At 41.2% G+C, this 26,564-nt stretch overlaps 1 protein-coding gene across 1 annotated transcript in view; it reads left to right on the plus strand.

Annotated features, from left to right (window-relative positions):
• dync2h1 (dynein cytoplasmic 2 heavy chain 1) overlaps positions 1 to 26,564 on the plus strand; it is a 105,417-nt gene that overhangs the window by 20,858 nt on the left and 57,995 nt on the right. The window contains 36 exon segments of the mRNA XM_063907500.1: positions 60 to 242; positions 438 to 661; positions 1,041 to 1,156; positions 2,847 to 3,046; positions 3,213 to 3,344; positions 3,530 to 3,662; positions 3,815 to 4,022; positions 4,127 to 4,256; positions 4,541 to 4,696; positions 4,962 to 5,221; positions 6,285 to 6,531; positions 6,739 to 6,890; positions 7,093 to 7,237; positions 7,853 to 7,955; positions 9,792 to 9,956; positions 11,398 to 11,522; positions 12,629 to 12,877; positions 13,305 to 13,413; positions 13,784 to 13,897; positions 14,260 to 14,402; positions 14,778 to 14,853; positions 15,262 to 15,422; positions 15,961 to 16,098; positions 17,501 to 17,614; positions 17,757 to 17,917; positions 18,841 to 18,964; positions 19,105 to 19,226; positions 19,422 to 19,508; positions 20,864 to 20,990; positions 22,081 to 22,222; positions 22,892 to 23,001; positions 23,388 to 23,408; positions 24,036 to 24,134; positions 25,028 to 25,151; positions 26,024 to 26,187; positions 26,326 to 26,445. Coding sequence (XP_063763570.1) covers positions 60 to 242; positions 438 to 661; positions 1,041 to 1,156; positions 2,847 to 3,046; positions 3,213 to 3,344; positions 3,530 to 3,662; positions 3,815 to 4,022; positions 4,127 to 4,256; positions 4,541 to 4,696; positions 4,962 to 5,221; positions 6,285 to 6,531; positions 6,739 to 6,890; positions 7,093 to 7,237; positions 7,853 to 7,955; positions 9,792 to 9,956; positions 11,398 to 11,522; positions 12,629 to 12,877; positions 13,305 to 13,413; positions 13,784 to 13,897; positions 14,260 to 14,402; positions 14,778 to 14,853; positions 15,262 to 15,422; positions 15,961 to 16,098; positions 17,501 to 17,614; positions 17,757 to 17,917; positions 18,841 to 18,964; positions 19,105 to 19,226; positions 19,422 to 19,508; positions 20,864 to 20,990; positions 22,081 to 22,222; positions 22,892 to 23,001; positions 23,388 to 23,408; positions 24,036 to 24,134; positions 25,028 to 25,151; positions 26,024 to 26,187; positions 26,326 to 26,445 — 5,184 coding nt within the window.

Here is a 26,564-nt window from a genome sequence, read left to right on the forward strand (position 1 = left end):
AAATGTCATAAATACACATGAGAAGGCTTTTTACAGTTTGACCTTCATCTCTGTTTCAGGGTATCGACGTGAAGTCAATGGGACGGATCTTTGTGGGCTTGGTGAAGTGTGGAGCGTGGGGCTGCTTTGACGAATTCAACCGCTTAGAGGAAGCTGTGTTGTCTGCAGTTTCCATGCAGATTCAGGCCATTCAAGACTCCCTCAAACATCACAAGAACTCATGTGAACTGCTGGGGAAGGAGGTCAGAATATAATAACAGAGTACTGATGCTAAAAAATCAATGCCTCGCTATCTCTCAGGCCCGCTATCTGTTTTTTTTTAACCAAGATAGTTGGGTCATTTATCATCAAGCAATCAATGAAACTGTACTAGTGTTGCTCTAGAATAAACATCATATTCATGGCAATAACTTGTCCTCCTTCTCTTCATCCTTCAGGTGGAATTGGACCCAAACTCTGGGGTGTTTATCACATTAAACCCAGCAGGGAAAGGCTATGGAGGCAGACAGAAGCTTCCAGACAACCTGAAGCAACTGTTCAGGCCTGTGGCCATGAGCCGGCCAGACAATGAGCTCATCGCTGAGGTCATCCTCTACTCCGAGGGCTTCAAAAGCGGAGAAGTGCTGGGGCGCAAACTGGTTGCTATCTTCAACCTTGCCAGGTAGATTTAGTTGGTCTTCTTTTTCTGGTTTAATTTGAGGTTGAAGTTGGATGATGTTGGGATCTTTTTTTTCATAATTGGACAAGAAATAAATATAAACAGCATTGGGGCCCAAAAATGGTACGAACCAATGCCCCATTTGTCATAGATTGCCAGGAGGGGTAACCATGGATAAATCTGCCTAAAACTCCTGTTTTCTTAGCCCCGCTGTAGCAGTGTCATGCTGTTGGATGTATTTGAAATGACCTACTCTGCCACTAAAATCTTTTGCAATATAGGCCTTTTTAATGTGTGGATAATTATAATCCTACATTCAAGCCCTTAACACTACAAACAATTCAGAGAGTGTGAGTATGTGTGCCTTTTTGTGTGTGTCCAGGGAGCTGTTGACTCCCCAGCAGCACTACGACTGGGGTCTGCGTGCTCTGAAGACGGTGCTGAAGGCCTGTGGCAGTCTCCTGCAGCAGCAGAGGAGGAGTCATGACAAGGACAAGAGTAAGATCCCCCTCTGGCTGTTTTTTATTTTGAAGTACAATATTTCTGTGAGGCTTTTCCAACAGTGGAGGGTGACAGCAAAGTTAGGAAAACAACAGTGCCTTATTTGGCCATGACCTCGAGTCACTTTCTTTGCTCTTCCATTCCAGCCAAATGCAACATCAGATAACTGATGACTTCTTCCTATCCAAAATTGGGCGAAAATGAAAACAACTAAACTTATCCCTTCAGGAATTACTTGATTGATTCTGCCATTAACATCAGAAAAAGCTTACTGCCACCAAAGATACACTGTCTTCTTTTTTCTATCCAAAAACAGTTTGTATTGTTTTACTTTTTAATAGAAAAAAAACCCCTCTTATTTATTTACTGAATTAGACTTATGTTTCTGGCAGCCTTCTCAGGAATAAATGTACCACAAAACCAAAATAGTCATGTTATATTATTTGCAGACTAATGCTAATCAAGGTTAACATATCAACGTTTAATATCTATGTGATGATTCTCATATTCACGTTTTGATTATATAACAGAACTGATTGTACTGTGTTATGTTTGCCTGTAATGTCCCTACAGTGTATTAGTTTAAGTAAAATATTCCAATAGCCTTTCTTTTTCCCAAATTTCTAAAATATGCTTTTGATCATTGGATGAAAGTGTCTCTAGATCTGTGCCCTGAGGAGTGCACTCCTAGTAACCTTCTGACCTGAGTGATAGAAAGCTAGTCACCTGATGAAAAGGATTCAAGCATGAGGAGTAAATAAAAGTTAAGAGACAATTGTCCTGTCCCTTAAATTAGTTTCATTAATCTGTGTCTTTATTTGTGGATATCTCTTGAATGCGGTTTTGAAGAACAGTGTATAACACAAATAGGATTTACGGACCACCCCCTGCCGTTGTCGTTGTCTTCTAAATGCTCTAATTCAGGCACGCCATTAACTGACATATACTCCAAATGTCCCCTGTAAAACTTTTATTCCCTTGGGCTTTTCACTTGCCTGTCCCTTTGTCCTTCTCCTCTCTCTCCTTTCCAAACACTTTGCCAGAGCTCTGTTGTTTACCTCTCCAGGACATCTTTTTCCACCTCCTTCCGCCTCCTTCTGACCTCTTAGCTCCCTCTCTGATTCCTGGCTGTCGATGTTGCTCTCGTCCCACTCATTGTCACTCCCTGCCCTCTCTTTCTCACCCCATGTCCTTACTTTTCTCCTTACTCTCTTAATTTCCCTCTGCCTTTTCTTCAACCTACCCCCTCTCTCTCTTTTAAATCCTTCTGTTTCATCAGCAGCCCTTTATCTGTCCAACACACACAGGCACACACACAGTACATGCACTTTCTGTCTGTTAGATGAGTCCCCAAGGTTTTCTTGTGTTCGTCTTGTGTGTGTGTGTGTAGCTCGGCCAAGTGTTTCTCTCTGCCACGGATAAAAGGCCAGCAACTTTGGAGCAGAGAACAAAAGTATCGACAAACTCTTGAATCATGGCAGCCTTTGGTAATGAGCACTTTTGTAACAGGGTGAGAGGGCAAAAGAATAATGACTGGACGACTTCATTATCATTTAACCTTTTTTGGCTCTCTATCAAGCATGTATTTCTGCATCAGTATAAAACTATATGATATCATATCATTATTTAAGTATTTTGTCATGCCTCATATTTCTTATTTAAAAAAATCCATGTTTTTCATGTCCAGTTCAGGAAAGCAGTCTGGTGGTGCAGGCGCTGAGACTGAACACCATGTCCAAGCTGACGTTTGCAGATAGCTCCCGGTTTGATGCTCTGGTCAGGGATGTCTTCTCTGGGGTTAGTTTCACCGATGTGGAGGACAAGACTCTAATGCAAGCACTGGACCAAGTCTACAAGGAGGCTCGGCTCGAGCTTATACCCAGCCAGGTGTGTGAAGACATCCAAGCACTAACCAATGATCGTCATAATACTGACCAGTTTTCGGGATCACTCCAAAAAAGTCCTTACTTTAAAACTGAGACAATTGAATAGTTTGTTAGAAGGATGCAAAACCCCTAGAGGAATTGCTGACTGTTTTTCCATCTCTGTGTAGCTGAAGAAGGCATTGGAGCTGAATGAACAGCTGAGACAACGCATGGGTGTAGTCATCGTTGGGCCAAGTGGAGCGGGGAAGTCTACGCTCTGGAGGATGCTCAGGGCCGCTCTCAGCAAGACAGGCAAAGTGGTGAGTAACAGGGAAACCGCCTACACTGATTTCCATTCACTGATACGTGCTGTAAATGTATTATTCAAAATGCTGTGAATGTACATTTTGTAATATCCAATTATTTTAGTATTTGGGTCAGTATTAAAAATATTGTCCTGATCTTGTGTGCCATCTTTAATGCTTTTATGCTGTTGTATTTGTAGGTGAAGCAGTACACAATGAATCCTAAGGCCATGCCCAGACAACAGTTGCTGGGACATATAGACATGGACACCAGAGAATGGGCTGATGGCGTCCTCACACACAGTGCCCGGAATGTGGTCAGAGAACCACAGGGTAAGACATCACTCAATCGGCGCTAATAGGTCACTGATAATAATCTGTTTGGCTAACCCAGACCCAGACCTAGATAACTGCAATAAAGTTTATATTAACTGAAAAAAATCAGGGTAGACCAGTAAACTTTACAAGGACTGCATTTTTTCTAGGGGTCAGCTCCTGGATTGTGTGTGACGGCGACATCGACCCAGAGTGGATTGAGAGTCTCAACTCTGTGCTTGATGATAATCGGCTGTTGACCATGCCTAGCGGAGAACGCATCCAGTTTGGACCCAATGTTAACTTCCTGTTTGAGACTCATGACCTTAGCTGTGCCTCACCAGCCACCATATCCCGCATGGGAATGATCTTTCTCAGGTTGGTCGGACTATCCATCTTCATGTTTTTCTGCACACAAATTCCAGGTTTGTCATCTAGCTCTTCTACATGTTGTGTTTTATACCCCCTGTTCTCTACTGCAGTGATGAGGATATTGATGTAGGTGCTTTGGTGAAGTCGTGGTTGAGGGGACAGCCAGAGGATTGTCGCAGTAACCTAGAAAACTGGCTGGGAGACTACTTCCAACGGGCCCTGGACTGGGTCCTCAAACAGGTACCATTTACTCTGTATTACATCTTTACACTGACTCAGACAAACAATGCTAACATGATTTTGCTGAACAGTCTGTAGCAATGTTTTATGTCAATCGTGGACATTTTGGGGACCCTAAAAGATAGGACATGTATACTGACCATCTTTCTATGTTAAGAGTGATATTAATTCACAAAAATCAGCAGGCTGTAGTTATCATAACCTGCAATAACTCTAGGTTTCTCAGGTTTTACCCCATTTTTTCTTGTTTTTTGTCATCCCCTTCTCGGCTCTCCTTTCTTTAGAATGACTTTGTGGTGGAGACCACTCTGGTGGGAACAGTGTTCAATGGCCTGTCACACCTCAATGCTGTGTCCGAGAGAGGTCAGTTTATCGTTGGTCTTCTCAGGGGTTTGGGAGGAAACCTGAACCTCAAAACAAGACAGGAGTTTGCCAAAGAGGTGAGGACCCCTGTGTGTTTTGTATGGGCTTAATGTGACTGTAAGAACAGTTTACTTTGAGGATTGAAATGTTATTCATGTCTCAAACTTAAAAAGCTTGTTCCTAGATTCAGCTATAACTTACAAAAACATTCAAGTTATGAGTCATTATTCAAATACAAATACAGGATATGCACCTGGTGGGGAATTTCCTCTTATGCTACTGCTCGAAAAGCTATCCGCCCTGCTCTTAATATTCACCCTTTTTTTCTTTGTAATTCTATAGTTGCTGAGCTGGGCCAGGGAAAGCCCACCAGACTCCAAAAAGCCTCTAGATACCTACTATGACTCAGACAACGGACATCTAGCTGCTTATACCTTTCATCGTCCCGACGGTCTCTTACTGGAACAGCTCTCTCATTCACACACACTGCCTGTTATTGAGACTCCAGACATGCAGAGGGGTCTGCACTGCTTCTCCCCGTGGCTCACCGTTCAGCACAGGCAGCCCTTTATGGTGGTAGGGCCAGAGGGATGTGGAAAGGGGTAACTACACACAGAGCACACACATTTGCATACATGCATCATAAAGTGAGGAGGCATTTGCACAAATACTTGCAATATCATGTATATTGAGACACATAAACACACATTGCATATCATCCCAAAATGTGGATCATAACACAAAAAGACTGTATTATTTATACAGTGGAAGTGTGTGTTAACTGTTTAAATACAAACTCTTCGTGCCAAACTTCATGTTGGTCTGCTTTAAAAAAGGTTCTGTAAGATCAAAGTGTGCATTATATACATTTAAAATAACACAAATCAGATCTCCTTTTTTTAAGGCTTGACCTTTTGTGTAAAAGGCACTCGCATGTCAGGATATGACTTAGGTGTGTGTGTGTGTGTGTGTGTGTGTGTGTGTGTGTGTGTGTGTGTGTGTGTGTGTGTGTGTGTGTGTGTGTGTGTGTGTGTGTGTGTGTGTGTGTGTGTGTGTGTGTGTGTGTGTGTGTGTGTGTGTGTGTGTGTGTGTGTGTGTGTGTGTGTGTGTGTGTGTGTGTGTGTGTGTGTGTGTGTGTGTGTGTACGTACTCGGAGAGCGGTTGCTTCAAAAGTAATTGCTTCCCTCCCAAGGGCTTCGAAGAACAAGGGTCACTCAGTTTGCCTTTTACACTCCAGTTGATTCTCACTCAAAGTCTCCTTTTCTCGTTCTTTCTCCTCGCCTCACTTCCTCTGAAAGGTCACTGTGCCAATGTGGCACTGGGTTTGTCGGCGTACTGTTTTGATCAAAGAACATCTAATTAATGTACACACAGACACACACACATTATTTAGCTTTCCAATTATTTTATCATTCTGTCTGCGCCCTCGCAAAATGTCTCTCTTTGCCTTTGGGTCTGCTCTGACAAACATTATTGGGTTAGATTAGGAGTGGCCCTCTTGTTAAATACAGCACTGACACTCGTATATCCTATGACTGTCTCCTGCAGAGATCACACTGTTGCAAACATATAAGTGATGTCACATAAGTTAGACCCTGTCTGGCTACTCCTTCTATTTAATAAATGCCCCTCTTTTTTTAAACCTTTTTGTTGTTTCCTGTCCAGCATGCTCCTGCGCCACGCCTTCTCTCGGCTGCGCTCCACCCAAGTGGCGGTGGTTCACTGCAGCGCCCAGACGTCCTCCCGCCATGTGCTGCAGAAGCTCGGTCAGACCTGCATGTTGCTCAGCTCCAACACAGGCAGAGTCTTCAGACCGAAAGACTGTGAGAACCTCGTGCTCTACCTCAAAGACATCAACCTGCCCAAACCTGACAAATGGGGGACCAGCAACCTCACTGCCTTCCTGCAGCAGGTAGAGACCACACAATAAACCCAAAATACCAACAGACAAGACAACACATCAGTGAATACTAGATGTGGTTAAGAAAACAACTTTGGAGCTGCTTACTGAGTCTTTGAGCACTTCGATATGTGCCTTACTTTCTGTCAACTCCCTTATTTGTTAAAATGTATCTACTACTATACCATACCTACTTTATCATCTCTCTCTTTCCTCCAGGTTGTGACATATAAAGGATTCTATGATGAGAATCTGGAGTGGGTAAGTCTTGAGAACATCCAGGTGGTGGCCTCCATGTCAACAGGGGGAGCTGTAGGAAGCCACTCCCTCACCTCCCGCTTCTCATCTATAGTCCGCATTGGCACCATAGAGTAAGTATAACTCGAATGTACTTGAAACATTCATTTATACTTTACCAAACAGCCTGCAATATACACTTTTGTGACTAAAGGTGATCTAAACCAGCACCCTAATCTATTTCTGTTTCACTGTTGGTCTCCCTCTAATCCCAATCCCCAGACTTTTAATTTCTTGCACCCATCTGTTTCTCTGCCTCTTTGCCTCTGCCTTTAGCTATCCAGACAGGGAGCAGCTGCAGACTATCTACTCTGCGTACCTGCAGCCAGTTCTCCAGCATAGCCTGGGCAGCCAGGCATCATGGGCCAGCAGCGGGAAAACACACCAGCTGGCTGGGTCTCTGGTGCAGCTCTATGAACAGGTATTTACACGGACAGGTTGTTCGCTCGCGCTCGCGTTTGTGTTTGCAGCTACACGGTCTCGCCTGAGAAGTTGAAAGCATCACCATTAGCATATCTGGTTCCTTTTGTTTGACTTCATGAAATGACATTGTAGCACACTTAATTAGACTCTCAAATGTCACACAATTAATTATGTGACATTTCAAGTTATAATTGGATGCTTTTGATTGTTTTCTCTTGCTATCAAAAAGGGAACTCTATATAATGGTTTGGTCAGAAGGAAGTTTCAACAGAACTACAATAAACTACTGAATTACAAATAGTTTACTTTTACCCATGTGATGTGATTTGAAAAGTGGAGTTATGAAGGAGAGTTGTTTAATTCTGTCTTGTATGTGAGACACACACTACCCTATCTGTGAATGAAGCACCATATGGCGTGTTCTAAACTTTGGATGGCAAACAGATTGTGCTTTTAGAGGAGAGATAAGTCACGTTTGATGCTGTTAATGCTGATGAGGCGGACACATATGGAACTTATTTAGGTACGTCATTGATATCATATTGTCAATCGCTAATGGATGTTGTCCTATAGCTATAAACGGGCCCTGATTCTCCCTGTTTCCCACTTTCAGGTGAAAGCCAAGTTTACAGTGGATGACCATAGCCACTACCTGTTTACCCCCTGTATCCTCACAGAGTGGGTCCTCAGCCTGCTGCGATATGACCTCACTGCAGGTAACCACACACACACACACACACACACACACACACACGGATGCAACACATTTGTTTGTAAGCCCTTTGACAGTGAAAAAGACTGATGTCCTAACCAGGGATACTCAGACCTTGTCTTGTGACGCAGACTCATGTTGTGAGACCAGTCCTCGTATAGATTCATTGTGTTGGCACTGAGGAACCTAAAGAATGCCAGAAACAAAAGGACAACACCATATGGCTCAGTTTGTTGTCAGTTTTCTTCTAGCTCAGAACTCCTGTCTCCAACTCTCACCTTTTCCTTCCCTTGATCTCTCCTCTCTTTGCTCACTTCCTCTCTGTCACTCTTCTCTCTCCCCCTCTTTTATCAACCTCTCCCTTTGCTGTCCTTTCATCTCTCCCTCTGTCACTCGTTCTCCCCTGCAATGTGTTCCTGCTGTGATAGTGAGTCCAATCATTTATTTTAATTAAACACGTCAGCGGACAAACTTGCCTTTTCCTATGCTCATCATTTTCTAACGTATTCTTGCCTCTTCCTCCCTCTTTTCCCCTCTCTCGCTGCTTACCTTCTTTTTGGTATGTAAAAAAACCCCTCACTTCTATGACTGTGTTGATGTATGTGGTACATGTGAGTGTGCATTTGAACACAATGGATGTATTAACAACACATCATTAGCAATAATAATAGATTTTATTTTCTATAGCACACTTTAAAAATAACGTCATCTCAAGGTGCTTCACAATGCCTTTGAGGGAGAAAAAAATAAAGAAATAAAATGAAATGAAAATGCATCTAAGAATCGTATTTAATAAACAAAAAGAAAGGCAGCTTTGTTTTAAACAGAGAAAGAACAAGGTTAAGAGCATAAAAGGTTCAAATATATAATAAAGGTCAGTAAAATGTGGTGAGTAACAGGTGGGTCTTGAGGGTTTGCTTAAAAAAAAGATAATCAATTCTTGTTGGTCTGTTTTTGCTTCGTGTGTATGTTTCCCCACACACATTATATGAGGTCATGTATGATGCCAGAGACATTGAAGGCTTATGCCATCAGCTAATTAAAGCTTATCACAGATATATCATTATCAGGGAAACGTCAGCCAATAAGTATCACCAAAAAATAACTCCACAACTTCAAAGAACATTTATTTTTGATTTCATTCGAACATTTTTGTTCTTGGTCATCATCTTTCCTTTATGTTATGTGTTTAATTAAGGACATATTTGGTTTTAGAATCCTTTTTTGGCAAGGACATTATAAGCAAAGAAAATGTTAAGCATGGCTACTTGGATAAGTGTTTATTTTAGTTTTACTTTGTGGTCTTTAACATTTAATAAGCAAGGGGAACCCAGCAGTGTCACTGTGTCTGTGTTTGGCTCTCTTCTTCAGCTCTTTCAATATAATGTGACAGTCACTGTTGAAGGCAGGGCCCTATGAGACCACAATTTTGGCCTGTCCCTGTATTGCTCTCTTTTTTTAGCTACAGTGCAGCTCAGATTCTTGGGGGAATCATAGTAAGTGTATTGAAACCCTGGGAGTTGCGTTTGTCATGCCTGGTCTCACCAAAAACAGCCATTTTACTCATGCTGAGTCACAGGGTAAACAGTTATGTACGCTTGTTACGCTTGTGTCTGTTTCTTCCCTTTTTAAATCTATGGACACACAACATATTCGTCATATGTTTTATGGTGAAAGTGAGAAACAGAGGTTGATTTCCCTCTGCAGATACATCCGTATGAGTCTCACGCTTTTATATGAAGGTGTTCATTTGAAACAAATGTATGTAAATGTAAAAATAAGTATCTCGTCGGGTATTAATCCAAGTATGTGTGTGTTTGTGTCATGTCTTCGTCTTTAGCTCAATCTAATGTGACAGACAGCGTGCTGGAGGTGGTAGCATACGAGGCCAGAAGACTGTTCAGAGACCGGCTAGTTTCCTCTAAAGACCTTCACACCTTCGATAACATCCTCTCATCCATCATACGGGGGGACTGGGGCTCTGACGCTCTCGACAACATGACCGGTACGAGAGACCTCTCATCCCACCGACGCACACCTTCATTGAAGTCACACATATACAAAACAACATTAAATCAAAGCAGGAAAACATCTATCTGAGATTGAGTGCTTGATGCAATTCTTGCCAATATTTGCTTTGTTCAGTGACAGCTCTGCGTTAATGGCAGCTTCTCCGCTAATGCTCTCTTTTGTTTGACATTGGTAAATGTTTCCATGATTGACTGCTCCTTGTTATTGTAAACAAAACTCAAGTGCTTGCGGCTTAACAAATATTCCTTATTCAGTCACTGATAAAGAACATAGTGTCACTACAGGTACTATCATTTGAATTCCTCGGTTATAGCAGCTGCAAGACACTGGCAACTGGCAGGACTCCAATGCTACACTGGCATGCCAACTCCTTGTGTGTCATAAACAAGAACAAACTCGTACTCCAGAATGAAGCCAAGCAAGTCTTTTCCTGGTGTTGTCCTCCCTGTGAAGAAGCTCCTCTCAGAACTCGTTGTGGACTGAGAGTAAAAGATAAATGCAGATTCTGCCCTCCTTGCATAAATGAATATAATAATACCAATAACTACTATGCTCGGTAATGATCTGCACAGCCACTCTAGAAATATGTGGTAAATCCAAGCAAGAGGAAGCCATTGTGCATTTGACTACAGTATGATAAAACCATGTAAAGAAAGCTCCACTCAGAGATGCTGATGCACTCAGATCTTCAAGAACAGGTCATTGATGCTCAATAAATGAAATGACAGATCTATAACAGAGGTCAATGAAACTGCTAAACAACATTTTACATATGCAGCAGTAGGATTAATGAAATCAGAGAGACAGGAGCCTAGAGAATAAATTACTGTCATCACGTCAACACATCCAAAGAGGTCTTTCTGCTACAGTGCAAGAACTAACTCATCAAATGTTTAAACTTAGAATTGGAGGTGCGTGCTTATAACGCTGGTGCTCAGCAAATAAAAGACATGAAACTGCAATATCCGGACGTGGCACCTGGCAGTGATTGCAGAGACAGAGCAGCTTTTTCCCCCAAACTTCCCTGAAATCTGTTCACATGTCTGTAAACATAAGCCGTCTGCACTAAAATCCAACCTGTGAGAGAGCATCAGCTAAAGGCTGGTACCTAAACTCTGCAAGAAATGTCTTTTCCAAATGATGGCCAGAAGTGCAGTCCACCTGCAAAGCAAACACCTGCCTGCTTCTCTAAAACATCTGGTGTGTAAGCTGTGGGATTTGAAACCAAATCAAAATGCCCATGTTGAACATTCAGACACATTCATTCCATTTTCAGATGTATTTGACTGGTATTGGTTCATTTTTGTGACAGTAGTTCCCGTTACAGTGCACATTTCTGCCTCTGATTTCTGTCATTCAATGAGCACATAGGCGGGTGTGTTGCTAACCATCTGTTATATTTCCCCTGGGTGCAGATGGTTTCTATGTGACATGGGGAGCCTCTGAAGCGGCTGTGATGGCTCCAGGCCAGTCTCTCCCTCCTCATGGTAAACAACTGGGGCGCCTGGATTCTGCTGACCTCAAGCAAGTTATACAAAAGGTACAGTTTCTGCTGTGCTGAGAGTATCAGGAGTGCCTAACAACCCACAATCATTTTTTGTTGGCTACCTTGGGCAGAAAACAAGGAATTACCAAGCCATTGTGATTTGGCCCCCCCGTACTGTGTCGTATAAAGATTCATTACAGTATACTGCCTTCCATCTCAGCGCACAGCTTGTGAACTTCCATGCAAAGGTTCACCACTTTTTTCGCGCAAGCCAATCACAGCATACTGAGCTTATTCAGCAGGGGCCAAAAGAGACAGAGGCGTAGTGTTCAAGATGAGGGGTGACTACAGGTATATTTGGAATAATAGTACGTACAATAAAATATGCTATTCTGCATAAGACCTCTTCTTCATGTGGTCCTAACCATCTTCTTTTAAAACTTCACTTTTTTTTCTTTTTTTTCAAACTTTTTTCTCCAAATTTAGACTTTGGGGAATTTCTGACTATTTATTCAAAATTCAAATTTTTTACTAAAAGATCTGAGTTTTTTTTAAATTTCAGATTTGTTTTCTAAAATGTTGACACTTCTTTTTTTGTCAGATTATTTTTTTTAAACTGTCACTTTTTCCTATAAAATCTGCCTTTTTTCAAATGTCCTTTTTTTTCCTTCTTAAAACCGACTTTTAAAATATATCCCACTATTTTCTCATTATTCTACCTCCTGCATGTGGCTTTAATCATCTTCTTTTGAAAATTCACACTTTTTGTCTGCCAATTTCTTTTCCTTTCTGTTTTCTTTTCAAACTTCAGATTTGTTTCTCCAAATTTCGACTTTTTTGAATTTCCGACTATTTCTTCAAAATTATCACTTTTTTTCAAATTTCAGATTTTTTTAATAAATGTCTGCTTTTAAAAATATCCGATTACTTTTTTCTATTTTTTTTACATTTATACTGATGTATCTTACACTGTGGTTTTGTAGCTTTGCCTTTGTGAATTAACGATGTTAATTTTTTGAGCATCTTATTTTATCTTTATGCCAAGTTCATGTTGCTCTGTTACTGCGCCATTGTTTTGTTCTTTTCATTGAATCCCTAGGTCTAATTGTCTGTGGTGCAGCTTTCTCACCTGTGTGTGCTCCTCCCTCTCCTCCCCCTAGGGAGTAGTGCTGTACAGCCGTGATAACAAGGAGCTGGATCTCCTCCTGTTCTGGGAAGTGTGTGACTTTGTGTCCAGGGTGGATCGGGTCCTGAGCCGACCCGGTGGCTCTCTGCTTCTGGCGGGCAGGAGTGGAGTGGGTCGGCACACGGCCACCTGCCTGGTGTCACACATGCATGGATTCACATTGTTCACGCCCAAGATCTCCCGTGATTATGCTCTCAAGAACTTCAGCAATGATCTCAAGACGGTAAGAGTGGATTGCCTTTTTTTATTGGCTCAAGAATTTCATACATGATATGCTAAGGGACAGGGACATTTCAGACACATCTATAAGCGGTTGACCAATCACAACAGCTAACCAATCAGAGCAGACTGGGCTCTGGTTCAAGACAGGGGGAAAAGAAGTAAAATAAAGCACTTTTTGAACAAGAAAGCATGTAAACATGTCACAGTAGAAGCACATAATACAAATATGAACCTGAAAATAAGCATTATATATCCTCTTTAAGTCTTTGTTTTCAGATTCAAATTGCAAAATTGATGGTGGCACCTGCACCTGAAAAGTATAATTAATTCTAAATGCACAAACTGCTTGCTGAAGGAACTTTGGTGTCCGTGTACCTATGAAGGGTCTATGTATATGAAAGGTAAAGTGTCTTTGTATGTTTGTGTAGGTGATGCAGCTTGCTGGTCTGGAGGGCAAACAGGCGGTTCTACTGTTGGAGGATTATCAGTTTGTTCACCAAACTTTCTTAGAAATGGTGAACAGCCTGCTGTCATCAGGTGTGTAAAGTGTTTGTTTCCCTTCCTTGACCGCGAGGTTCTCCTTCATTTATTACAAGGTCAGGATTAGGTCATGTTAGTAATACGCAAATTCCCTTTCTTTTTCCCCTTTTTCTTTTCTTTGATTTCTTTTTTGTCTATTAACTGTTCGATTTCACATTTTGATTGCAGCCCTTGTTTAGGAGTTTGCATGGTTTACATTTGAACTATGCACCGTCAATTCTTGCAAAAATCGTTGCTGCACCAATCGATGCAGTTTCAATTGGTCCTGCTCCTAAAATCTCGTGTTCAGTTTCTTCTCATACTGTAGAGGCTAGGTGTAAAAACCCGCGGATTATATATTTATGCGTTTGTGTGCGTTATTTTTCAGGTGAAGTTCCAGGTCTGTACACCCCTGAAGAGCTGGAGCCTCTCCTTTCCTCCCTCAAAGATAGTGCTTCCCAGGATGGATTCACCGGACCACTGTACAACTACTTTTCCCACAGTACGTCCAGTTTATTTCTACAATATTGCTCCAATCTATGTGGTATATGTAGTATTCCGGTGCTCTGCTCACATATCCTCTGCTTCCCTGCTGTGCAGTGGAGTGTTAACAGTAGAAATGGTGCAGTGCCGATGAGGTTATCGTGCTGCTACAGAACACAATCAGTAGCTCTGTTATTGTCAAAGTATCCCCGCTAAAGAGCAACTCTGAGAGGAGGTACACGCTGAAAGGGACAATCTCAGCAACACAAAAACAGCCTTTGCTGTCTCTGTTTCCGGCTCATTTGCTTTGTCTCAATCGACATGTCATGATTATCTCTTACACTCTTCCTACTTCCTAACAATCAACCTTCTCCCCTTAAGGAATCCAGCAGAACCTCCACATTGTTCTGATCATGGACTGCTCCAACTCTAACTTCACCATCAACTGTGAGAGCAACCCCGCTTTCTACCGCAAGTGTTCTGTCCAGTGGATGGAAGGATGGTCTGAAAGCAGCATGAAGAAGGTAGGAGGAAGAGGAGAAGGGAGCAGCAGCCACACGGACAACAACAAAAACTGATTTTTAAATAAACAATTCTACTTAAAGGTGTTAAGTCTGGAGGTATACATATGCCTGAAAACAATTAAAAGACAGACTTGTGTTGAGCTATCATTTACTCTGCTGTAGCCCCGTACATACGTGTTTGATTAACACGTGGTTTCATATTTAATATTGACCCTATCACCACAGGGCTTCAGAAGAACATTTGCCTAACTGTGCAAACTGAAATTATACATTGTAAACTCTTTTTTAATAAAGGTTAGATAAGAAAAGTTCACGCATGCATTGACACTTTCCATATAACTTTCTCATCTGGTGTGTAAACCTCTGCTTTGTCAGATTCCTGAGCTGCTGCTAGCAAAGACCGAAGGAGAGGAGAATGGAAGGGAAAAGGGCACGAAGGGGAAAAACTCAGGTAGGAGCAGTAGTACACCGAGCAAAGATGTGTTAGTTATCATTATAGTGAAGTTACTTTTATACTTCATCGTTGTCATCTCCTTAAGAATAATTGTACTTCTGTGGATGTAGTTGCAAGACACTTAATGCAGTGTAAATAATTACATATTTAGTGCTATAACTTCAGAAATGTAATGGCTTTTTCCATCAGTATCAAGTATTTTACAAATAATAAGGGCAAGTGTTTCTACCAATCACAGAAGGTATGTGAAACAAACATTTTACTTCCCAAAAAAACCACTCCTTTTATCAACATGATGAAGTTGTAGGTAAATGACCATTTGTTTTTCTTGTAAAGAAGTTAAATGACCTTCTTAATTTAAAGCAGTGTGTGGTCATAATCCTCCTGTTTCTCTACTCTCAGCAGGTTCTGCTCAGGCAGACCTCTGCCGTTTGTTCCTGATGGTCCATGAGTCATGCAGAGAAAATGGTGCAACACCCAGCCAGTACATGGCCTTCCTGCATGTTTACACGGCATTATTCAGCCGCAAACAGAGCCAGCTCACAACCAGGCAGCAGCACCTACAGGTACAGTATCCGATACACTACGAAGTCAGTATGCCCAAAAGACTAAGATGGATAAACAAGTACACACTCCAAATGTTTGCCTGTTTGTTTTTTATTTAGCTTTGACATCATTTAGTTGTTAGACTAAGAACAATATACGTCAAACTACAAAAGTAAAAATATGATTTTATTAGATATTTTGTGTGTATGGTTTGTCGATTTTACAAAAACAACTAGATGTAATAATTATCAAGTGGGCAAAACTTTTTATATTGGCAATTAAAAGCAGGAAGAAATGTATTTCAAAAAGGCAATTTACCTAAATATTGTGTGGACTCTATGAACTCTAATTTTTTCAGTTGGTCTGGATTTGTTCATCCCTTAATACTTCATAATATATACATAATATACATTAAAAATTAAGTTCTTTTAAGGATAATGTCTTTTCTTAATCTGAAATGCAGTGTCTGTTTTAGAACTTTTGAATTTGGTATAACATCTCCTAGATAGTTTTTTTTGTTGTCATACATACAAGTCATATCTACGACTCTGTCTCCAGGCGGGTGTGTCTAAACTGAACGAAGCAAAGTCATTGGTGGATGAGTTGAAGAGGCGAGCTGCAAAGCAGAGTGCACTGCTGAAGACTAAACAACAGGAGGCAGACTCTGCCCTGCAGGAAATTACCACTTCTATGCAGGTGTGTGTGCTTGTGTGTGTGTGTGTGTGACAGTGGGTGTAACTTTGACGCTCGGTGGCAGACAGGGCCGAGGTCTGGCAGGGTTTCATGTCTCCTCCAAGTTATATCTGCCCTCCTCTGAACTCTCACTGCGGTCCTTCTTCTTGCCAAACTTCTTCTCTTCTTTTCTCTTCTCTTATTTCTCTTCTCTTCTGTTTCTACTCTTCACCCACTTCAATCTTTTCTCTAATCTCCACTTGTCTCCTCTTCCCTTCCCTTCCTTTTCCTCCTTTCCTCTTCCCTTCTCTTCTCCTTTCTTCCCTCATTTCTATCTCTCTAATCTGTACTTCACTCTCTTCCCTTCTTTCTCTCCTATTTTCTTCTCTTCTTACTTCTCTTCCCCTCCTCTTCCAGTCTACTATCTTATCCTTGCCTCTCTTCCTCTCGTTGCCTCCCCTCATCTGCATTGTATTATGCAAACAACTTTTTAAAGATTCCCCACCACTGTGTCTTCCCTGCTGTGAAGACGCTATTTATTTAGTTTTGTGTGCTTTTGCGCATTAATTTGTTCTTTGACTTCTCATCCAGAGTTTTCTCCCTCTTGATAACCACACTCTCCATTTCCCCCCGCTGACGGATGGATGTTAGGACAGATGTATGGAGGGAAAGGGAAGCTGAACCCTGTTCATTAGATATGATATCCTTCTGTCTCCTCTCTGTGGGGAATTGGCTTTTTTTGAGTGAGATGGAGAGACAAGGGAAGAGAGAAGAAACAACAGAAGGAGAAACTGTCAGCAGAGTTGGTTTGCAGAGTGATAATTAGGGAATAGACTTGTCCCTTTGGACTGTAGCAACTTCGCCTCCTGTAGAGACGCTGACAGCAGGGAGGGGAGAAGGAGAAACACTCAGACAAGGCAATGACTAGGGGAAACAAACTTGATGGAATAGTGAAAGAGGCTTGGGAAACAGTGGAACGATTCTGTGAAGGAATAGGAGAAACGTGTGGCACATAGGAAGGGATAAAGACTTGACAGGGAGAATTGGAGGGATGAGGAGACAGTCAATGAAGAGATTTGCTCGCGCTGAGCGTGCGATGTGATAAGATGGATATGGATTCTTGGGATCATATAAAGGCGTTTCAACCACTATCTCTTTTCATCCTCAACCATGTGTCTCACTCTGAAACCAAATCGTTCATCTTAAGTCGGAGGAGGACTGGGGCTGTGTGTCTGACGCATCTCAGAATTGAAGTGTTGAAAAAGAGTCTCATTTACATTTTAAGAGGCTGCTCAGAGAGGTTTCAGGTGTAAAATCTCCAGGTCATGGGTCGAGTGTTCTCAGAGAGTAGCAAGATGAAGAGAGTATGATTTGTATAAGATTCTTCTGTTTCAGAGTTTAAAACATATATTATCTTTTCATCCAGAATGCAAGTGACCAGAAGACAGAAATGGAAAAGATAAAAGGGAAGATGGCTCACGAAGTGGCCAAGATTGAAGAGAGAAAGGCCAAAATAGATGATGAGCTGAAGGAAGTGCAGGTAAGTGTTATTATATGTCCGTAATACACACACATACAACTCCCCTTGAGCTTACAGGTATATACTCTCCTTCCCAGCTGTACTTATCCCTTCTTAACCTCTGTACCCCCCCCCCCCCCACACCATTGCTGCCTCCGGTTAGCCTTTGGTAGATGAAGCAAAGCGTGCAGTTGGAAACATCAAGCCGGAAGCTCTGTCTGAAATCCGCTCCCTCCGCATGCCGCCTGACGTCATCAGAGACATCCTTGAGGGGGTTCTGAGAATGATGGGAATCTTCGACACCTCCTGGGTCAGCATGAAAAGGTGAAAGGGGGAGACTTGGATGAGTCAAATGGTAGACATGAGAAAAGGCAAAATAAAGAAGGGTGGAATAATAAATAAATAAAGTTGAGCCTTTGGGAGTAATTAAACTGAGGAGGATCTTCAACACCTTTTGGGTTAGGAAAAAGACGTGTGAGCGGGGGTTGTTAAGGGAGGAAGATGATGAAAGGTTTTGCTCAGCTAGGAAAAGATGGAGGAAAGGAACATCAATTCATACTCAAACTTTAGTTGCCTTCATGGCATAATATTATAGTTTCTTGTCTCGTCCAACATTTATATTTTACCACCATTTCTTCTTATGGCTCAAAAAAAAAGACTTCCAAAATAAATAAATGAAGTTGTGGAAGTTATGTCAAAATAAATGTGTGTCATGTAATAAGGTAGTTATGCAGCATCACGTAATTATTTTCTAAATGTAAATGTAGCTTTGAATAATACACTCAACTGACCATGGGCACCTTTAGAGGGTATCAGACAGACCAAAAAAATTCTGCCCTGCTAATGACTCCACTCTGGGCACTGCAAGTAACACTGTGTGTGTGTGTGTGTGTGTGTGTATATATATATATATATATATATATATGTGTATATGACAGAAGGGGAAGGACAATTACTCTCCATGGGTAACAAAGACAATACATTTAATTTGTTTGCGCTTAATTAGAGTTGAAAAAAAGTTTCTCAATTTTCGGCCTCAATTAACATTAGCTCCTTCATTTTCCAGATAAAAAATCACTTCATCCTATCATCCTCTGCAAAGATCTGTCTCTCGATCACTCCTTGACTTTGCTTTATTGCCATGGCATTAACATAAAAGTACCACCGCACTCAACCTTTATGTGATTTATCTGTCACCTGGTCCAATCCTCTCTCTTTCTTGTTGTTTTTTCCCCTTTTGTCTGTAGTTTTCTGGCTAAGCGTGGTGTGAGGGAGGACATAACAACATTTGAGGTGAGGAACATCACCCCTGAGATTCGCCAGAGTGTGGAAGAACTGCTCAACAGGAACAAGGCTTCCTTCGATCCCAAGGTCAGCTAGCGACAATAGCAGAATAACAATTAGATGTATGGTTGGTGGAAGTGATTAACCCCTTGGTCCTTTTTTTATTTGTCGGCTGAAAATATCATTGTGGCTTTTGTTATAACTGACTTATTGCTTTTGTTGATCAGAATGCAAAGCGTGCTAGTGCAGCAGCTGCTCCCTTGGCCGCCTGGGTCAAAGCCAACATCCAATACTCCCACGTCCTAGAGAGGATACAGCCATTGGAGAGAGAGCAGGCTGGACTACTGGAGTAGGGGAAAACACACACAAATACCACTCCAGATAGCACCATAAACACACGTATTCATCATAATTACAGCCAAAGAAAATCTATTTCATGCATTCTCGTAAGCGAGCCTGTGGTCTAGGTCTTCACATGGCAGCTCGTATTCATTTTGTCTCAAATAAATATGCAGACCTAACAATTGTTGTTGTGTGTGTCCAGAAACATGAGGAAAACAGAGAGCAGGAAGAATAAGTTGGAGGACCAGCTTAACTCTGTCGGAGCCAAAGTCAACGAGTTGAAAGAGAAGTATGCCTCCTTCTAACTTTCCATGTATTCTTCCACCCTTCAATCCGTCCATTCTGTATTTCACCAGTCTAAATATTGCCTTATTATTGACTAGCCCTGATGTTACATTGACTAGAAAAAACAAATACAAAGCGATTCAATTAGAGACAGGACAAGAAATTGCTCATTTTGTTTCATGGCATGGCGAGAACCAGCACTGGCAAAGTTTAATTTACCTTAAAGCTTTGGAAATGATTAAGCTTTTAAGAAGCTTCTGAAGCTCGGGCTTGCAGGATAGCATTCCACAAAAAATCTAGTAGCTTCCCTCCCCTTCACTTACTGCCAGCCACGCAGCATCCCTTCTTCTCTACTGCCTCTCTCTTTTACCATGTAATAATACCGAGGATACTGTCCAGTTATGAATTAAGTGATTGACTCCTGCCTAAACTGGTTCACACCAAAAGGACACGGGACAACTCAATCTTGACACTTTCTTTTTATTTGAGTTCATGTAGAGTTATTTTCTGATTTCATTTAGCTTTCATGTAGCTTCCTTTAGCTTTCATGTAGGTTGAACACCTTTAAAGAAACACAAAACCAAAGTTTGTTTAACTTAAAACAATTAGGCAAAAAAATAATTTAAAGGGAAAACACGTCATACTTAAACAAACACTCTAATTTCTGCTCTCTGGATTTAAATTGAATTAACTGACAATTAACTTAACATTTCATCTTAACTAGAAATAATAATTTATTTAATCAAGCAGGGAGCCAGGTCTTGAAATCTGCCTTTCACTGGTTTTGACAGAACATATACAAACAATCAATAATAAAGGACAGGTCTTTGCCACTCTCTGTTCCCTGGACATCAGCCAGTTATGTCCTTATAAGGACATGAAGGTAAACCTTACTCTACAAGTGTGACCCTTATGCCCTGCTCTTTCCTCAAACATGTTCCACCTTGGCTCTCTCAGACCATCTGTCCTGCCATTTCACTTAGTATCATCCCGATTTGTACAATCATTTCTGACCAGTGTTAGTCAAACTGCATGATGCCTTACTTGCCCCGGCCATTCCTCCTCTCTCCTCTTGAGTAGTCTCTTGGCACCATTCCTCACCTCACCTCACCTCACCTCAACTGTCTATATGCGTCAAATCCCGTGGCATATGTACAGATTTGTATTTTTATTTGAAAGGCATAAAAGTAGCTTAAAAAGCTTTATACATCAGAGAAATAATTAAATGTTTTCTATCTATTTAATCTAGGCTTGGTAGATGAAACAAATATCAGAATGTCAGTCTTAGAAATCTCCAATGATTCCACATAGAAAGCAATTACAGTTTTTTTTCCGCCTTCTTTTGACTCTTTATCTCAGGTTTCAGTGTCACACCACAGAGGCGGCTAAGTTGGAGGCCGAGGTAACAAAAGCTCAGGACACGATCACTGCCGCCCAGCAGCTCCTATCCCAACTGGACGGAGAACACACACGGTGGAACGCACAGGTAGTTTGATGTATCAGTGTGTTGTGTGTGTATTGGTGTGTGATGTTATACATATTTACTAAGAAAGGGGCACATTTAACATGTAAGAGCAACAGGAGGTGTGTGTGTGTGTGTGTGTGTGTGTGTGTGTGTGTGTGTGTGTGTGTGTGTGTGTGTGTGTGTGTGTGTGTGTGTGTGTGTGTGTGTGTGTGTGTGTGTGTGTGTGTGTGTGTGTGTGTGTGTGTGTGTGTGTGTGTGTGTGTGTGTGTGTGTGTGTGTGTGTGTGTGTGTGTGTGTGTGTGTGTGTGTGATAGGGGGGATGTATCCTGCCGTCTTGGGTCCCTTCTGGCTGTTTTACTCCTCTCTGCAGCATCTGTCTGCACCTTAATTAAAACACTCAATCTCTTGCTGACACACACACACATACACACACACACTCACTGCCTCCCTCAAGGTCCGCACCCACCAAAGAGCCAGTTAACTCTCTTCTCATGTATTTCCATATCCTCACGCTACACATTTCCTCCCCAACGCTTTTGCTCACTCTGCAGAAGCTGTGGTTAGCTATATGTTAATGTCTCTAAGTTGTTAAAGTGTTTCAAGGGCACTGAGAGGCACATGGGGAGAGGGGTAAACAAAGGAGTGAGCGAGTTCAGACTGAGAGGTGCATAAATAGAGGGGTGTTTTGAGCTAAAGTACTGGGTGTATCATGATGTCTGACAGTATTATGAGAGATTGCGTGATTCTGAAAACCGGCAGCGACAGAGATGTGGGCATTCAGGTTCATGAGGCATTGCAATTAAGCCTGATGCATAGTTATTCTCCAAAAATGCTTGTGATCAACTGGCTAATAGACTCAAGTGAATCTGGCTTGACATAGAAATCATAACATTAACATTACATTAGCTCATAATTAGCGAGTGTCTGCCTGAATTTGTGTTCTAGTCAGAGTCACTGCAGACTTTTTGGGGTTTTACGGTTCATCTGAGGAAACGCATGCAATGCCCACGAGTGTCTGATTACTTACCTTTCTCTTCTTTATCCCTGCCCTCCCCTCTCTTGTCTGTTAATACTTCTTTCACCCTAATCACCTTCTCCTTTTTTTCATCAGATGTCTGAGATAAAGAACGAGTTGGAAACGCTCCCTATGAGGGCCATGCTTGCTGCAGCCTTCATCACCTACCTGTCTGCAGCACCTGAGGACCACAGGAGACACTGTCAAGAGACATGGATGGCTCAATCCGGACTACAAAGTAAACAAACAACTGCTTTTACATAACTGTCCAACACACAAAAAGCACACTACTTCCTCCCTCACTTAACTGTTAAAGGTTAAATTGCTTTATCACCATTTAACTCGTGCACTCTAAGTCTACAACTTCACTCAGTAACCCACAATTGCAACTTTATTTCAACTACCTGAGCAACACAACAAGTACAAATGTCAGGAATCCAAACACTCAATCATTAAGGATTACCGAATGTAATAATCCTGTTTTTCAGCTCTGGATTTTACTTCTCATCTGCCAAGCATAATCACCCTAATTTGTCGGCCTCTATTCAGCTATTAAAATTCCCTCCACACAAATGAACCTGTAAAACGTGTGAAAGTCTCTTTCAGCACTAATTATTGTCTTATTAATAGCTCCGGCCACATTATTCCGCTTGGCAACCTCGTTCCCAGGGTGCTTCAGATGTGCGTGTAAAGAGCTGAGTCATCCAGTTGACATGTTTTAAAATCTGTATGTCCTCCCAATGGTTTCTCCACAATTTAAGATAACTTAATGAACCCTCTTAAAGTTTATTTTACTATGTTAAGGCACTTTTGATGAGTTTGAGCTTGTTGTCAGTTACTGTAATATCAGAAGTGGGCAAAAAAGGAAAGCAACAAATCAGAATGTTTGTTTGTTTGTTTGTTTCAGAGTTTGATTTGCGTTCATTCCTGTGCACGGAGAGTGAGCAGCTGATCTGGAAGAGTCAAGGGCTGCCATCTGACGACCTCTCCATGGAGAATGCACTTGTCATACTACAGGTTGGACATCCATTTGTTTCTCAATATGTCTCATATTGTTCATCTTTCCACTTTTTATTTCCCTTGATAACAATTCTGCTTTTTCACAGGAAGATCTATTGTATGTAGACTTAATGCAATGTAATAGCCAACATCCATCTCCTTCTGCTCTGAACTTCTTGTATTTTTTCGTGTTTGAAGATAATGAAAACTGTTTCTATGTCAGCTTACAGTAAGACGTAAGCTGTCATGCCTTAACAAAGACATCAAAGTACAATATAAATACAGCACTCTCTAGTAAGAGCCTGTCTCCATATTAATAGTTTGTCAATAATGTTTCCCTTGTTGCCATTCATCTGTCCTCCATTCGTCTGTAATGTGTTTTGTTTTTACCATTGCTGCATCAGATCAATGCACTCAAGCTACGGGTAAGAAGATGTTCCATCAATCATCCTTATAGCGTAGCCTCCCTGTCTCTCTCACTGTCCGTCTGTGCGTTCCTATTTTATAGTTTTTAGATTATTGTTGTTTAATCTTCTGTATACACTACCATAAAACAATGTCATTCACATTAACTCAAACACACACATATGCAAATGCTAAGGTGACCTTTATCTGTATATTTATTAGACACCCTAGTCATCTTGTTGTGATATACTATGGTTGTTGATTAAAGAAACAGGTAGGATATAGATGTTAACACACAAAATCGGGTAGAGCACAGTTCTTGTTCTTCGCCTTCTATCAGCACACAGAACAGATAAGTATGTCAGATAAGGCTGGGGGTAATAAACAGACAAATAAGCAGGTCTGAGGAAGAGAATCGTTGAGCAAGTAACCGTGAAATGGAAGAGCACAGGATGAAAAGAGGGAGCAGGACTTAATTCCTTTGCCAGGCAAAGGAGTGACACTGGTCGATAAGCATGACAGCAGTGAGACAGGACTGAGCTGCCTTTAGACACCTTATTTGCCTTAGTAACCAAACCTCTTTTTAAGTATAACTATTTCAAAACAACTTAAGCTGAAGAGAGTTCTTCATCATTGTTTGTACTCAGAGTGTTGCCTGTCCGTTCCTGATCGACCCGTCATCCCGAGCTACAGAGTGGCTGCGCACACATCTCCAACAGCACAGGCTGGAGGTTATCAACCAACAGGTAAACACACACACACACACACACACACACACACACACACACACACACACACACACACACACACACACACACACACACACACACACACACTCATATCCAAAAGGACATTATATGTGTCCTTAACTATCCTGGTGATGTTCGCAAACTCATCTTCACACACAGGCACACTGATGAAATATCAATTAAACCGTAACCTGTCAGTGGGGTAACTTTGTGTCTGCAGGGGCCAGTAAAGCTTCTCTTTGAAATGTTTCATTAGGGGCCCTTGATTGATTTTCTTCTTCTTGTCTGATGAATCCAAGTCTATTTTAAATTCCATTAGCCTTATCATTTAGTAGTCGCTCTGTTTGACAGCATATGATAAAGCCACCTTTACCTTTACCCGTTGGAATGTGTGTTGTGTTGTGTGTGTGTGTGTGTGTGTGTGTGTGTGTGTCACTTAAAGGTTTTTTACTATTTTTCTTAGTTCTCTTTGTGTGTATTTTCTTTAATTTATCTCTATTGTCAGCCATGTAAAATAATACAAGGTTGATTTGTTTTCTCTCTATTTTAATTATCTTTAAACCTGAATCATTTTCTTATTGATATAGCGGATAGAAAGCATGATGCTCTGATGTAATACAGAGTGTCGTGTCACTAACCAATCTTAAAAACTAAATAATTCTCTCTCTCTCTCTCTCTCTCTCTCTCTCTCTCTCTCTCTCTATATATATATATATATATATATATATATATATATATATATATATATATATATATATATATATATATATATATATATATATACATATATATATACATATATACATATATATACATATACATATATGTATATATATATATATATACATATATACATATATATACATATATACATATATGTATATATATAGGATAGCAACTTCATGACATCCCTGGAGCTGGCGGTGAGATTCGGAAAAACCCTCATCATCCAGGAGATGGATGGAGTTGAGCCTGTGCTCTACCCTCTGCTGAGGAAGGACCTCATAGCACAGGGTAAGCACACACTCACAAACTACAGCACCATGCAAAGTGTGTGTGGGAGACATTATTGATTCTGCATTACAGCCAGTGGTTGCTACGTAAAAAGCAGACCACTCTTCTTGATGTAGGCAATTTTTCTCATGACATTTTGAAGAATTCTGCCTGAAAATGACTCGTTAATGAGTGCAAGCTATTCTGCAGCTTGACATTATTTAACAACGTTTATATGAAGAAGTTTGTTGGCTTTCCTTATATATATTGTTTGAGCCTCACTGAGGAATTCAGACATCTTAAATACTTTCTATTTATTCTTATTTATTACCATATATAAAATTAGCATTCAGATGTGCTTTGTTCTGACTATTCTATGTTATAGATACATGCTATCATGATTCCCCAATAAGAAATAAGAAAGGCACCTTCCCTTCTGATTTAACTTGTGTGATATTTCAGTTTCTTGGCTAAAATAACTGCAGACCAATCACATCTGTGGGCCTGTGTAAACAGAGGTTAGCCATACCTGTGAAAATGAGGGTGATTCATGAGGCTCTGAATCATCCAGGGAGAGGCGGATGTCTATTTGAAGCTAAATTGGAAAGAGTGGGTGCAGAGAAAGTGTAAGAAAGGGCAAGTTATCCACTTAAAAGTAGTGTCGAACAGGATCGGAAAAAAGAGGCGAGACAAAGGCATGGCAGGACTGCATTGCAGACATCTACAAGACAGAATGGAGGAGAAAGTATAAGGGTGACGATAGGATTCAAAGTGAACACTGTAGAGAAAGTAACAAGATTGCATAATAGAGTATATGTTGCTGACAAAGAGTTTTTCTCTCTGCCCAACTTCAACACACACACACACACACACACACACACACACAAATGCAGGTCCTCGATATGTCGTTCAGATAGGAGACAAGGTCATCGATTACAATGAAGACTTCCGTCTCTTCCTGGCAACACGTAATCCGGCCCCCTTCATCCCCCCTGATGCCGTTTCTGTGGTTACAGAGGTCAACTTCACTACCACGAGGGCAGGCTTGCGAGGACAGGTAACCAACGTGTTTTCACACTGTGTGATTGCACTCGAGTGCTTTTATAGTGCAGTGCACTGTCATGTACTGTATGTTTCGGCACCTACCGTATGTGTCCACTTACCTATTTCTTTGTGTGTGCTGTCTTGGCGTCAGCTGCTGGCCTTGACCATCCAGCAGGAGAAGCCAGAATTGGAGAGAGAGAAAACCCGACTGCTACAACAAGAGGAAGACAAGAAGATACAGCTGGCTCAGTTGGAGGAATCCCTCTTAGAGGTACGCATGCAGACATCCAAAGAAGGGGACCATTCTAAGCTTTGGAATGATTGAGGACAACCTTTCCAAATGAATAATAAGAAAAAACATAACAAGGAAACCAATTTAAACTGGGTTGA

This window comes from Eleginops maclovinus, chromosome 18 (genome assembly GCF_036324505.1).
Source record: "Eleginops maclovinus isolate JMC-PN-2008 ecotype Puerto Natales chromosome 18, JC_Emac_rtc_rv5, whole genome shotgun sequence".
Taxonomy (NCBI): domain Eukaryota; kingdom Metazoa; phylum Chordata; class Actinopteri; order Perciformes; family Eleginopidae; genus Eleginops; species Eleginops maclovinus.